The 14,339-nt window shown below is 45.3% G+C and overlaps 2 protein-coding genes across 2 annotated transcripts; both read right to left on the reverse strand.

Moving 5' to 3' along the window:
- Window positions 1-441: 441 nt before the first annotated feature.
- Window positions 442-1,484, reverse strand: LOC132711563 (olfactory receptor 2D3-like). Its single transcript, XM_060690931.2, has one exon. It carries the CDS (start codon window positions 1,482-1,484, stop codon window positions 540-542), a length of 945 nt encoding a protein of 314 aa, XP_060546914.2. The 3' UTR covers window positions 442-539.
- An 11,354-nt stretch (window positions 1,485-12,838) lies between these two features.
- On the reverse strand, window positions 12,839-13,783 carry LOC117662208 (olfactory receptor 5P76-like). The gene has a single exon (XM_034411523.3). It carries the CDS (start codon window positions 13,781-13,783, stop codon window positions 12,839-12,841), a length of 945 nt encoding a protein of 314 aa, XP_034267414.3.
- Between the last annotated feature and the right edge of the window lie 556 nt (window positions 13,784-14,339).

A 14,339-nucleotide genomic window follows, 5' to 3' on the forward strand; every position in this document is an offset into this window, starting at 1 on the left:
GTCTTTCCCAACATCAGGATCATTTCCAATAAGTCCTCTCTCTTCTCATTTGAATGCCAAAGTGTTTGAGCTTCAGCTTCAGTATCTGTCCTTCCAAAGAACATTCAGGTTGATTTCCTTCAGGATTGATGGATTTGATCTCCTTGCAGTCCAAGTGAAGAGTCTTCTCCAACAACAATTCAAAAGCATCAATTCTTTAGCACTCATCCTTCCTTATGGTCCAGCTCTCACAGGTATACATTATTACTGGAAAAAAACCCATAGCTTTGACAATATGGACCTTTATTGGAAAGGAGATGTCTCTGCTTTTTAATATAACTTTAACACTGACACACATATTTATTTAAAATGTTTGCATCGTTGGTCTAAAGAAACAATTTATATTCAAAGTACTTTATTTCACATGGATTAGACTGGAGGAACATAGCAGTGTAAGATTTTCAAATTGAATTCATGAATTAAGATTAGTGACAAATTGGTGAAGACTTAAAGGAAGAGGCTTTGAGTCAAAAGAGATGAATTCAACAAGATAAGAATGTTTATGTTTTTTCTTCAAAGTTCCTTCTTTTCAACACCTTGATCACAGCCCTGTGAATATCCTTATTCCGCAAAGTGTAAATGATGGGGTTAAGCAGGGGAGTGACCACAATATACAAAATTGCAACCTTTTTGTTCTTATCAGGAGATGAACTTGAATGGGGGGTTATATATATAGAGATGATGGTTCCATAGAACAAGGTGACCACTACAAGATGGGAGCCACAGGTGGAGAAAACCTTATAACGTCTTGCAACTGACTGCATTTGAAAAATTGAATGCAGGATGCAACAATAGGAACATATAATAACTGAAAAGGGAACCAGAACTACAACTACTGATAAACCATTAAGTATGTCTCTGGTGCGGTTTACGTCATCACATGCAAGAGCTAGCAAAAAACGCAGCTCACAGATAAAGTGGTTAATATGATTAGGACCACAGAAGGAATGACGAAAGATTAAAACAATATTGACCAATGAGACAAGGCAGCCTATGATCCAGCAGGAGATGGCAAGCAGATGTTGGTTCTTTCTGTTCATGGCAGAGGCATATCTCAAGGGGTTGCAAATGGCCAAGTAGCGATCATAAGCCATGACACACAACAGCAAGCATTCAGTACAAGCCAAGATCAGAGCACTACCACCCTGTACCATGCAACCTATCGAGGAAACCACTCCTTTTCCAGCCAAGAAGTGTGCTAAAGCCGGAGGCAAATCATTAGTGACATACACTATGTCCAAGATTGCCAGATGGCTGAGAAAGAAGTACATAGGTGTGTGCAGTTGAGCATCCAAGTGCACCAATATGATGATCAGCAGGTTACCCAAAACTGTGAGCAAATACATTATTAGGAAGACCACAAATAGCACAATGCGTTGATTTTGATGAGAGGTGAGTCCCAAGAGGATGAACCCTGTTTCTGAAGTGAAGTTCTCAGCACCCATCTTGGCATTCTGCCTGTAGACCAGAGATAATGATGGACAATGACTATAATCACAAAACACGAATAGGGAAGAGGAAGAGAAATCTGTACATCCACTATAAGACAACATCATCTAAGGAATCTTGATTTCCAAAAGAATCTTTCTGGATTCTACCTTTTTTTTTTTTTTTTTAAGTACAGAACAGTAGCAAAGACATTGTGAACAGTTTATCACAATATGTAATATTTCCCAGATAATGAATCAACTCCTATCTTGGATTGCTGTCATTAAACTTAAATGTTGGAATGATTAATACACAATTTATCCTGTAGAGAAAAATCAATGCATTGATAGAATCTGGAACTCCTGCCTAATACCTGTAGGAGGGCTATAGACCATTTTTAGAAAGAGTGACAAATATCAGATGGAAGGATAGTAAGAAGTGATATGACACACTGGCTTCCTTTGTCTCTAACCTCCCCAGAATAAATATATGTCATTAAGTAGCTTTGTAAGAAGTCCTTTGTCCATGCAGTCAGGATCCTCTCCATTCAAAGTTACCAATAACGTAGAAATTTATAAACTTCTAACCCATATCAATCATTTCAAAGTTCTCAATATCCCTTTACATTATAAACTAACTAGATTTTTATTTATGCATTTCTTAGATTATCTTATGATCCTACAGGGATCATAGACTCTAAGCTCTATGGAACCTATTCTATGGAACCTTGAAACATACTTTACCTTAATGTGGCAATTATTCAGGACCTGAAGAGAAGTGGGAACATGTGATCTTCCTTCTTTAATATAAGGGGAGCTTTTATCAACTAGTGGCCCACTTAATGGAAATTACTCCACTCCCCTTGGTCCTCTTCAGTTCATCATTATAAATGTTTTGCTCCTTCTTTAAATCACATAATTAATGTTATGATGTGTAAAGAAAATACATCTGCACCACATCAATTTGTATTAAAGTTTTATGTTGCTATGAGCTGGTTTCCAAGTAAGAATGGATGATGAAGAGTTTGGGAAGCCAATGAATTAGGGGAGAACGGACGTTGTCTGGTCTGAACGTCCATTTTCTGGGCGCTGCGACCACAATCCATAGATGGGTTTTATTCCACTTGTCCTGACAGTTAGAGTGAAAAAAAAAAATTTCTCCTTCGTGCTATGGCCACACCCACCTTTCCCAAGAACCTCCAGTCTTTTTGTCACGAATACACTGGAACCAGACCATGAACATTAAGAACCAACAATTCGGAAAACGATCAAAGTCAAATCCAACAAATGAGCAGGAAGCCCAAAGGAAGACAAGGGTGGGGATGGATTGTGGTCGCAGCGCCCAGAAAATGGACGTTCAGACCAGACAACGTCCGTTTTCCAGTGTGCTGCTCCCACAATCCATAGATGGGATATACCCAAGTTCACGGTCCCTGGGCGGGAGGCTTACTGCTCTCGTGTCCCGGGTCAGACACAACCTTTTGCAACACCCTGCGGCCAAAAGAGGCCTCAGCCGAGGCATACGTATCGATCTTATAATGTCTAATAAAGGGTGATGCAGATGTCCATGTGGCCGCTCTGCAGATATCTAGTACTGACGCCTGGGAAGACCAAGCAGCCGTTGCGGCAGCACTGCGAGTGGAGTGTGGCAGGATCTTGCCAGGTAACGGCTTGGCCTTGATCTCATAAGCCATGGAGATACAGGCTTTGATCCAACACCCCACTGTAGGGGCCGAAACCTTCAACCCCATAGAAGTCGGGTGAAACGACACCAGCATAGCCTCCGTATGACGGAAGGAGGCAGTGCGATGAATATAGTGCTTCAGAGCCCGTCTAACATCCAGACGATGCCAGCGTCGCTCTTGACGATGCCGAGGTGATGGGCAAAAATCCGGTAACACCAGTTCCTGAGACCAGTGAAACAGAGAGTTCACCTTGGGTGTGAAGGTTGGATCCAATCTCAAGACGACTGTGTTGCTGTGGAAGATACAAAGGTCCTTCCGTATTGACAAAGCTGCCAACTCTGACACCCTCCTCGCAGATGTAATGGCGAGTAGGAATGCCACCTTAAAAGATAGATGTTTAAGAGAAATGGAGTTCAGCGGTTCAAACGGTGGCTCTACAAGTGTCTGTAATACAAAGGGGAGGTCCCAGGAAGGGAATCGGTGCACCATGGGAGGAGAAATATTAGATGCCCCATGCAGGAAACCCTTAATTCGAGGGTGATGGGCCAACGTTGGATAGGGCGCACAAGTGAGTATAGTAGATAATGCGGCGGTCTGTCTGCGCAGTGTGGAAGGTGCAAGACCCTTCTTCAGGCCTGCTTGAAGAAATTCCAGGATTGAAGGAACATCCGCTGATGCCGGATCCAGGTGCCGCTCACCACACCAAATGCAGAATGCTTTCCAAGTTGCCTGATAAATTCTGGATGTCGATGGTCGGCGAGATGCCTGGATGACTTCGATCACCTCATCTGACAGACGATCCCTCCTCATGATGGCCCTCTCAAGTGCCAGATGGTCAACCTGAGCCACTGAGGGTCCGGATGACGGATGGCACCCTGGCACAGAGAGAGCCGATGAGGAGGAATCACCCACGTGGGAGACGCCGACAGGGCCACCAGATCCGCGTACCACTGTCTTCGGGGCCAGTTGGGCGCCACCAGAAGAAGCTCTGCGTTTTCGGCTAACAGTTTTCGGATTACTCTGGAGATCAGAGGTATTGGGGGAAACGCATACAGTAGGCCCTCCGGCCACGGGCATCTGAGGGCGTCGCAGTCCTCCGCTCTCGGGTGCGGATACCTGGAAAGGAAGCGTGGGAGGTGGGAGTTCAGGTGACTGGCAAACAGATCTATGACCGGTGTTCTGAATCGCGCGGTGAGCTCTAGGAACAATTGGGGATGCAACTGCCATTCGGCAGGGTCTATTCGCTCCCTGCTGAGCCAGTCCGCCTGTACATTGTCCACCCCCGATATGTGGTCCGCTCTGATGGACGACAGGTGCCGTTCTGCCCACTGAAACAACCTTTCCGACTCGACCATGAGCGCCTTCGATCTCGTACCTCCCTGTCGGTTGACATGCGCTTTGGCTGATACGTTGTCTGTTAGGATCAGCACGTGGGCGCCTTCGAGGGTGGACTGGAATTGTAGAAGGGCCAGCCGAATCGCCCGGAGCTCCAACAGGTTGATGTTCTTTAGTCTCTCCAACGGAGACCACTGGCCCTGTGTCACTAGGTGTAAGAGATGGGCGCCCCAACCCTGGAGACTGGCATCCGAGGTAAGGACCAGTCGAGCTGGCTCCAGGAAGTAGGAACCTCGAGTGACCGCTGGAGAGATCCACCACCGCAGGGAAAGCCGAATCTTTGGCGGCAAAACCACCTTGCGCGCCGATGTGCTGCGCCCCGACCTCTGAAAGGGGAGGAGGTACCACTGCAGAGGACGATAATGACTTTGTGCCCACGGTACAATGTCGAAAGCCGACACCATCTTCCCCAAAATCTGTGACAGCGAAGTCAGGGAAACCCGGCGTTGGCTCAAGCATTGATTGATGGACTCCCGGATACTTTCGATTCTGTCGGGAGATAGGGAAACTTGCCCCACAGCCGAGTCTATCACTGCCCCAAGGTGTAAGATATGCCTGGTCAGGACCAGATGACTCTTTGCGATGTTGATGGTGAACCCATGTCGTTGGAAGGTATCGATCACACAGGTAATGTCGCTGCGGGCCGACGTAGGTGAGCTGGACAGGACCAGGATGTCGTCCAGGTAACACAAGACTCGAACAGGGACGGTTCGTAGGGAGGCCGCCACCACCGCTACCAATTTTGTGAACGTCCTGGGGGCAGAGGAGAGCCCAAAGGGCATTGCACAATACTGGTAGTGGCAGCCCGAATATTCGAATCGGAGGAAGCGACGGTGGGCAGGATGCACCGGGATATGAAGGTACGCCTCCCGGAGGTCCACGGACTGAAGGAAGTCCCCTTGTCTGACGCAGCCAAGTATTGAGCGGAGGGAGTGCATCTTGAACCTTCGATAGCGCACCGACAGGTTCAAGGTTTTCAGATTGAGTATGCCCCTCCAGCCCCCTGATGTTTTGGGGACCAAAAACAGACCTGAATAGAAGCCGAGGCCCTGGTGCTCTGCTTGGACCGGTTCTATGGCCCTGATGGACAGTAAATGGCGGATCTCTTCTTCCATCAATGCTCTCCTGACTGGAGAAGATGGAATTGGGCAACGCAGGAAACGATGTGGGGGTTGTCCGGTGAATTCTATCAGCAGGCCATGGGAAATGGTTCGGAGCACCCAATTGTCCGCAGTTGACTCCTCCCATTGACGATAAAACAGCTGGAGTCGACCGCCGATGGGAGCGGGTGTCAGGGCGTCACTTGCCTCTGCGAAAAGGTTTGTACCCAGATCCTCGGCCAGGTTTCCTAGCTGGGGGTTGGTACCTCCCCCGATCTCTGGACTGCTGTCGATCCGGGTATCTGTCTCCGCCAAAGGACGAGAAACGTTGAGAAGAGGATCCCCCCGATCCCGAATAGGCCCGAAATGGCTGTCGTTGGGTGTACGGGACGTACCGGCGTTCAGGTCGCCGAAAGGACGAAGGAAGGACTTTTCTCTTGTCCTTATCCTCTATTAAAAGTGGATCCAAGATGTCCCGAACAGCTTCGCACTTTCGTAGGGAGCAGCCGCCAGCTTCCACTTTGCCTTGGCCTCTGCTTTCCAGTTGCGGAGCCAAAACAAGCGGCGTGATGTAACAGTCGAGGCCATCATACGGGAAGCGAATTTCGCCGAAGATAAGGAAGCGTCCGCAGAATATTCGACGGCTGCCACTATTTTATTGATATCTTGATGCCACCTGGTTTCTTCCGGAGGCAGACGCTCTTGAAGCTGTCTTAGCCAGATCAGAGTCGCCCTGTTAAAAAACGACGTGGCTGTGGCGGTTTTAATTGCCCAGGCGGCCGCCTGGTGTGCCTTCCGAAAGGATAGTTCAGTCTTGCGGTCCTCCGACTTAAGGCTATCTAAAGGGTCTGTAGAAACAGCAGAGGAAGACGAGAGGCTTGCTACCGGGGTATCTATAGTCGGCAACTCCAGAAGAGCCTCAAGTTCGGGAGCCGCACAAAACAGCTTTTTGTCTTGGTTACTGGGCGCTGTTAGGGAGCCAGGCTGAACCCACGGAGAACGAACGACCTCCGTAAACAACTGAGGGCAAGGGATGAAATCCTTGTTCAGAGTAGAAATGCGAAAAAGTGCATCATGAGGCCTCGCTGTAGCCTGGGGCTCGGAAGCGGACGAGGATGTTTGCTCAAAGTTAGTGGCCAAACGGGCCTTATGCAGCAGAGATTTAAACATCGAAGGCTTAAAGAGTCCAGTGAAGGCCGGGGTATCCGGGGGGAGATCCTCGTCCTCGGACAACTCCACATCTTCAGGAAGCTCCTCCTCCTGTTCGGATTCGGATGGGGAGACACTGTGTTTGTGAAATACGTGGGCCCTCGCAGGGGGAGGTGGTGGCGGGGCAGGAATTTGTTGCTGGGGAGGGGTGATCCCTTGTTGCATACTCGCAGCCCATAGCGATGACAGGGCCGATGAGAAAAATGACTGGAAGTCAATTTGGTTCCCCATCAGACTGCCATCGGTTGTACGCATGCCAGCAGCTGTGGGCGTGAATGTTGCCTCTGGCTGGCGGTGAAGTGGGGATGCAGATGTCGCCCCACCGATCGATGACACGTCCGGCAAGGAAATGGAGACCCCCCTGGTTAGACCCCACGGGATAGTTGTGGTAGCTTGATCGCCCTGCAACTTTGACTGGGGAGGCGCGGAAGGCTGATCTCGCATGTTGATGCCTGGACTAGTTGACCTTCGCAGGGAAATCTGGTCACCCAATACCATTGAGGCTTGGCTAGCCCTCCTAGCCTTATCGTATTGTTTTTCCAATGCCCTGTGGCGCCGCAAGGCGTCCTTATCTTGGGCCGCGGAAGACCTGGCTTGAGATGAGGAATGGCCTTCTGAAACTGTCCCCTTGCCGGTCTTCTGCCTGTGAGAGGTGGAAAGCATAGGTGGACTGACCTCAGTCTCTGAGTCTGATGACAGGGGTGTGTCAGCCATAATTATTTTAAGTGCTACAGGGCACCTTGAATAATGCCTCCAGATGGCGCTGTCCCGCCAAATGAACAGGGACACTCGCCTTACCCCTTTCTATTCAAGGGCCACTTCAAAGAGGCCACAACCCGCCAAAACGCCAAATGGCGAAGATGACTTATCTGTTGAGATGTCAAGTCCAGATAGGCAAGCCTCCCCTCTCCGCTGAAAGGCTCTCAGCTGCCACCCTGAAGTAATTACCGTTGGCGCGCTATGGAGTAGCGCACGGCCGGTGGAAAATGGCGGTCGCCGCGATCACAAAATGGCGGCCGCAACTGCTGGGCGGCAAGGGCTGTCGTGGATATTCAAGCTGCGCAGTGGCGTCTTTAACGGCAGGTGCAAAGCCGCTCGACACGGAGACTGCGCCCAGCAGGTAATCAGCGGAGAGAAAAAAACGTCGGAGCCTGCTCGATCTCGTGCAGTCGCTCCGGAGCCGCTCGCTAATTTGAGAGCTTAAAATGAGGTGCGGGAAGGTAAGCCAGCTCACCAGCTGCCTCCCCTCGGCACCGGCGGCTAATTAGGCCCTTCGGCTCCGCCCCGTAGGGTCAGAGTGCCGAAAGCTGCAATCTGAAGCGAGAGAGAGAGAGAGGCGTGGGGCGGCCTGGAGCCCCAGAGCCGCCACGTGCGCTTCCGCAGCGGCCAGAGATCTTCTGCTCTCAAACCGATCACAAATTTAATCAAAAATAAAGGAAATCACCTAAATAGCAACTAATCACCGCAATGAAAAATAGCACGAGGAAACACTGCAGTCCTGTCAGAGACAGAGTGAAAAAAAGACTGGAGGTTCTTGGGAAAGGTGGGTGTGGCCATAGCATGAAGGAGAAATATTTTTTTTTCACTCTAACTGTCAGGACAAGTGGAATAAAACCCATCTATGGATTGTGGGAGCAGCGCACTGGAAAATGCAGATATGGACAGATGTTGGGCTTCTGATACTTTATTTACGAAAATCAAATATGACAATTTAGAATGATTGTTCTGGAATATGGGGACTTAATAGAAGGCAAAAATATATGTTCGATACTAAATGTTCAGTCACACTAAGATGATTTTTCAATTTTCATGAGAGCTTTCAGAAGAAAATTCTCCATGATTGTCAGGTGAAAGCACCCATAACTTGTTAAGAGTCTCAAGCAGAAATTTTATTGCTACACAATCATGATACAAGAATCTCACCACAATGACTGCATTCCCTTGGGAACACCAAAGTAAGTCAAAATGACTTAGATGAGGGAATAGAAGGGGAACTCATCAAATTTGGAGATGACACTAAACTGGCAGGAATAGCCAACACCCTAAAGTCAAGCTCAAGATCCAAAAAGATCTTGACAAACTTGAACAATGGGCCCTATCCAACAAAATGAATTTCAGTGTGGATAAAATTAAAGTTTTACATTTAGGCAGTATAAATCAAAGGGACAAGTACAGATTAGGTGAGACGATTAGTGGATGATCACTTGAATATGGGCCAAGAGTGTGCAGCAGCAGCCAAAAAAAAAAAAAAGCTAATAAAATCCTGGCTTGTATAAACAGAGGTATAGAATCAAGATGATGTCAAGTATTAATAGTACTTTATAAGACCCTATTAAGACCACACATGGAATACTGCAAGCAGTTTTGTTCACCACACTGCAAAAAGATGTTGAGAAAAAGTTCAGAGAAGAGCAACTAAGATGATCAAAGGCGTGAAGACTAAAACTTCTGAAGGACAGCTGCAGGATTTGGGTGTGGCTAGTCTAAAGAAAAGAAGAATTAGGGTAGACATGATAGCAGTATACCAGTTCTTGAGGGGCTGCCACAAAGAAAAGGGGGTCAAAATATTCTCCAAAGCACTGGAGGGCAGCACAAGAAATAATGGTTGGAAACTAATCAAAGAGAGAAGCAATCTGGAATTAAGGAGAAGCTTCCTTACAGTGAGGACAATTAACCAGTGGAACAGAGTGCCTCCAGAAATTGTGGGCTCTCCACCACTGGATGTTTTTAAGAAGAATCTAGACAGTCACTTGTTTGAAATAGTACAGGTTCTCCTTCTTGATCAGGGGGTTGGACTAGAAGACCTCCAAGGTCCATTCCATCTCATTCATTCTATTCTAAACTAAGGCTTCAAGGATTATAGGGGAAGACCAGCTTGTGCTACTCACTGCAGTGCAACACCTCTAAACTTGGATCCCTCTTGACCTCTCCCTCCTGCCTAGCTGAAGATTCCACCATGATGATTAGAACTTTATGAAGTCACTTATGGAAGGCAATTTTTCTTAGGAGCCACGGTGGTGCAGTGGTTGGAGTCACGGGTGAAATTCAAAAATTTTCGCTACCTGCTGTGTGGGCATGGCTTGGTGGGTGTGGCTTGGTGGTCATGTGGCTGGGTGGGCGTGGACTTTTTAAAGTGTCTTTTAAAAATCTTAGGTTCCTTTTTGAAATGTTATTGTATATGGATTAGATATTTTCATATATTAAAAGCTGCCCTGGCCGGGTAGAGAGGTGTCTATGCCCCACTAAATCCCACCCCAGGTCCCGGATTGGGGAAGGTGAATGTAGGTTGTGTTAATGTCCATCTCACCTCAAGAGGTTGGGAGGGAGGTGCGTAACTTCCCACTTCCATCTGTTCAAAATGCTCCGGGAGCCCAGTTAAGGATTGGCTTCGCATGGGCACAACAGGTCCCAGTCTCAGGAGTCTCTGGATCCCATAGCTGTCCCCATCCTCCGGTCTGGCTCATGGGGTGACTTCATTGGGCTGGGAGCAGCACTATATCCAGGCGGTCTGCCCTCTGGTCCCCATCCTGGAGCTGATTCAGACTGGCAACTCTTCCAGGAATCTGATGCCATGGCCCGGGCCCCCAGCCTTCAAGCTTCCTCTGCAGCCTCAATGGCTCACACCATTTCTTCAGAAGGAGGAAGCAAGGTGTTGGTAAATCCTTGAGCATCCGTTTCCATGGCCTCCTCTATGATTTCTCTTTTCTCCTCCATCTTAACTTAGTCTTCGCACCACCCAGAGGTTTAGGTAGATGCTGGGGCTCAGCACTGCCAACAGCCCCCTTTTGGGGTGCCATTAGGCTTTAAGAGGGATTCGGGTTAATGTCAGTGTTCCAGAAAACCCCAGCTCCAGGTAACTGGAAGCAAGCAATTTCCAAAGTTCTCTTTATTCTTTACCATCCCCTCACTCCTCAGTCGATTACATACTCCAATCAATGTCCATCCCATCTTGACTCAGCACTCCAACAATTCCTTCTCCAGATGCTGGATCGCCCTGACCTTGACCAACAGGAAGAATGCTATTACGTCTACAAACAACCCCTCTACTAAATCCCCCCTCCTACTTTCCCACACATGAGAAGGTGGCAGCATGGAAGCTTCCGGCTTAATATGGCTTCCAAAGCTGACAATATACTTTAAAAATCACATTTAAATCTTTGAGTATTATAATTCTTTCCAACATAGTATTAACTTATGCTCTGATTTAAAACTGAAACAAAGCCGTAGCTGGACACAGATACATCTTATGAGTGAAGAAAATCTCAAATTGCATATAATGTACACTCACCACGCACAAACATCTCTTATCCAAACTTCTTAAAACATCTTTAAGAGGTCCAATAGACATAAAATATCCCTTCCCCAAATGAATTTCCTTCTCAAGTAATATGAAATATATTTTTGATTTCTTTTTTAAAAAACTTTATCATTTTTATTTTTATTATATAAAATACAAAGAAGAAAACAAAATAAGAAATTAAAGGAGGGAAAGGGAATGGGGAAAAGGGGGTGTGAGATACATGGGGGAAGAGAAGGGAGCAGTAAAACGAAAGAATTTGAAAGTATACAATAAATTTTGTAAATAAAAACGGTGACAACTCTAGGTGCAAATAGAAATACACATTATTTCCATAACAAGGAAGATAAAGCAGGAATGCTTAAACTGATTACTTTATTTAAAGAAGAGAATATGTTATTTGGCTATCATTCTGGAATTTGAGCTTGTGAAGAGAAAAATGAAACTTTGATGTTGGTTTTGTTGATTAGAAACATTTGGTGTTGTAGAAATGGCTAGTTATGTAGTAATGTGTAAAAGCAACAAGTTGAAGTTGGAGTGTGTTTATCTTGTACTGTGCAAGGAAGAGTTGGAAGATTTCTTAAACTCGATTTCCCCAAATTGGGTAGTCTAATTCTTTGTTCCACACTTGCATACAAACTGAGCTTAACTTTAATCTTGTTTTTCACATTCCTTATAAAATTGAACAGTTGATTTCACTTCAAGGGCTCCACTCTTAAGAATTACAAGTGCTTCTGAACTTCAAAATGCATGAATCTTAATGTAAACACTTAATGTAAGTTTTTGCCATTGAGTTATAATTACTAAAATTGCAGCTATATATTTAAGCATATTTACTTCACATAGTGTGATACATTTAAAAAATAAAAAAAACCAAACCCAATCTAGCAGTTTATGGATATTTTAAATTTCAAAGGCCAAAATTAAACATTTTCAAGTTGATAATGTAATGAGATTATGATTCGTATTACTTTTTCGTAACTCAGTCATTAAGTCATGTCCGATTTTTGGAAACCCATGGACCACAGCACATCAGGCATCCCATTCTCCAGTGTCATCTGAAGCTTGCCCAAATTTATGTTTGTTGCGTAGATGACACTATTTATCCACCTCATCCTCTGCCATCCCCTTCTCCTATTGCCTTCTGTCTTTCCCAACATCAGGATCATTTCCAATAAGTCCTCTCTCTTCTCATTTGAATGCCAAAGTGTTTGAGCTTCAGCTTCAGTATCTGTCCTTCCAAAGAACATTCAGGGTTGATTTCCTTCAGGATTGATGGATTTGATCTCCTTGCAGTCCAAGTGAAGAGTCTTCTCCAACAACAATTCAAAAGCATCAATTCTTTGGCGCTCATCCTTCCTTATGGTCCAACTCTCCCAGGTATAAATTGTTACTGGAAAAAAACCCATAACTTTGACAATATGGACCTTTATTGGAAAGGAGATGTCTCTGCTTTTTAATATAACTTTAGCAATGACACACATATTTATTTAAAATGTTTGCATCGTTGGTCTAAAGAAACAATTTATATTCAAAGTACTTTATTTCACATGGATTAGACTGGAGGAACATAGCAGTGTAAGATTTTCAAATTGAATTCATGAATTAAGATTAGTGACAAATTGGTGAAGACTTAAAGGAAGAGGCTTTGAGTCAAAAGAGATGAATTCAACAAGATAAGAATGTTTATGTTTTTTCTTCAAAGTTCCTTCTTTTCAACACCTTGATCACAGCCCTGTGAATATCCTTATTCCGCAAAGTGTAAATGATGGGGTTAAGCAGAGGAGTGACCACAAGATACAAAATCGCAACCTTTTTGTTCTTATCAGGAGATGAGCTTGAATGGGGTCTTATGTATATAGACATGATGGTACCATAGAACAAGGTGACCACAACAAGATGGGAGCCACAGGTGGAGAAAACCTTATAATGTCCCGCAACTGACTGCATTTGAAAAATTGAATGCAGGATGCAACAATAGGAACACACGATAACTGAAAAGGGAACCAGAACTACAACTACTGATAAACCATTAAGTATGTCTCTGGTGCGGTTTACATCATCACATGCAAGAGCTAACAAAAAACGCAGCTCACAGAAAAAATGGTTAATCTGATTGGGACCACAGAAGGAATGACGAAAGATGCAAACAATATTGACCATTGAGACGAGGCATCCTATGATCCAGCAGGAGATGGCAAGCAGATGTTGGTGCTTTCTGTTCATGGCAGAGGAATAACTCAAGGGGTTGCAGATGGCCAAGTAGCGATCATAAGCCATGACACCCAACAGCAAACATTCAGTACTGCCCAAGCTAAGAGCACTACCTCCTTGTAAGATGCAACCTATCGAGGAAAGCACTCTTTTCTCAGCTAAGAGGTGTGCTAACATCTGAGGCAAAGAGCTAGTGACATACGCTATGTCCAAGCTTGCCAAATGGCTGAGAAAGAAGTACATAGGTGTGTGCAGTTGAGCATCCATGTGCACCAATATGATAATTAGCAGGTTACCCAAAATTGTGAGCAAATACATTGTTAGGAAGACCACAAATAGCACAATGCGTTGATTTTGATGAGAGGTGAGTCCCAAGAGGATGAACCCTGTTTCTGAAGTGACGTTCTCAGCACCCATCTTGGCATTCTTCCTATAGACCAGAGATAATGATGGACAATGACTATAATCACAAAACACGAATAGGGAAGAGGAAGAGAAATCTGTACATCCACTATAACACAGCCAACAAATCTTGATTTCCAATGTATCTATCTGGATTCTACCTTTTGGTTAGTACAGAACAGTACCAAAGACATTGTGAACAGATTATCACAATTGTTGTTGTATTTCCTAGATAACGAATCACCTCCTATCTTGGATTGCTGTTATTAAACTTAGATATTGGAATGATTCATACACAATTTACTCTGTAGACAGAAATCAATGCATTGATAGAATCTGGAACTACTGCCTAATACCTGTAGGCGGGCTATAGACCATTTTTAACAAGAGTGACAAATATCAGATGGAAGGACAATAAGAAGTGATAGGACACATTGGCTTCCTTTATCTCTAACCTCCACAGAATAAATATATGTCATTAAGCAGCTTTGGAAAAAGTCCTTTCTCCATTGGGAAAGAATGCAGTCAGGATCCTGTTCATTCAAAGTTTCCAATAACATAGAAACTTATA

This window comes from Pantherophis guttatus, chromosome 4 (assembly GCF_059756535.1).
Source record: "Pantherophis guttatus breed Tessera chromosome 4, ASM5975653v1, whole genome shotgun sequence".
Lineage (NCBI taxonomy): Eukaryota > Metazoa > Chordata > Lepidosauria > Squamata > Colubridae > Pantherophis > Pantherophis guttatus.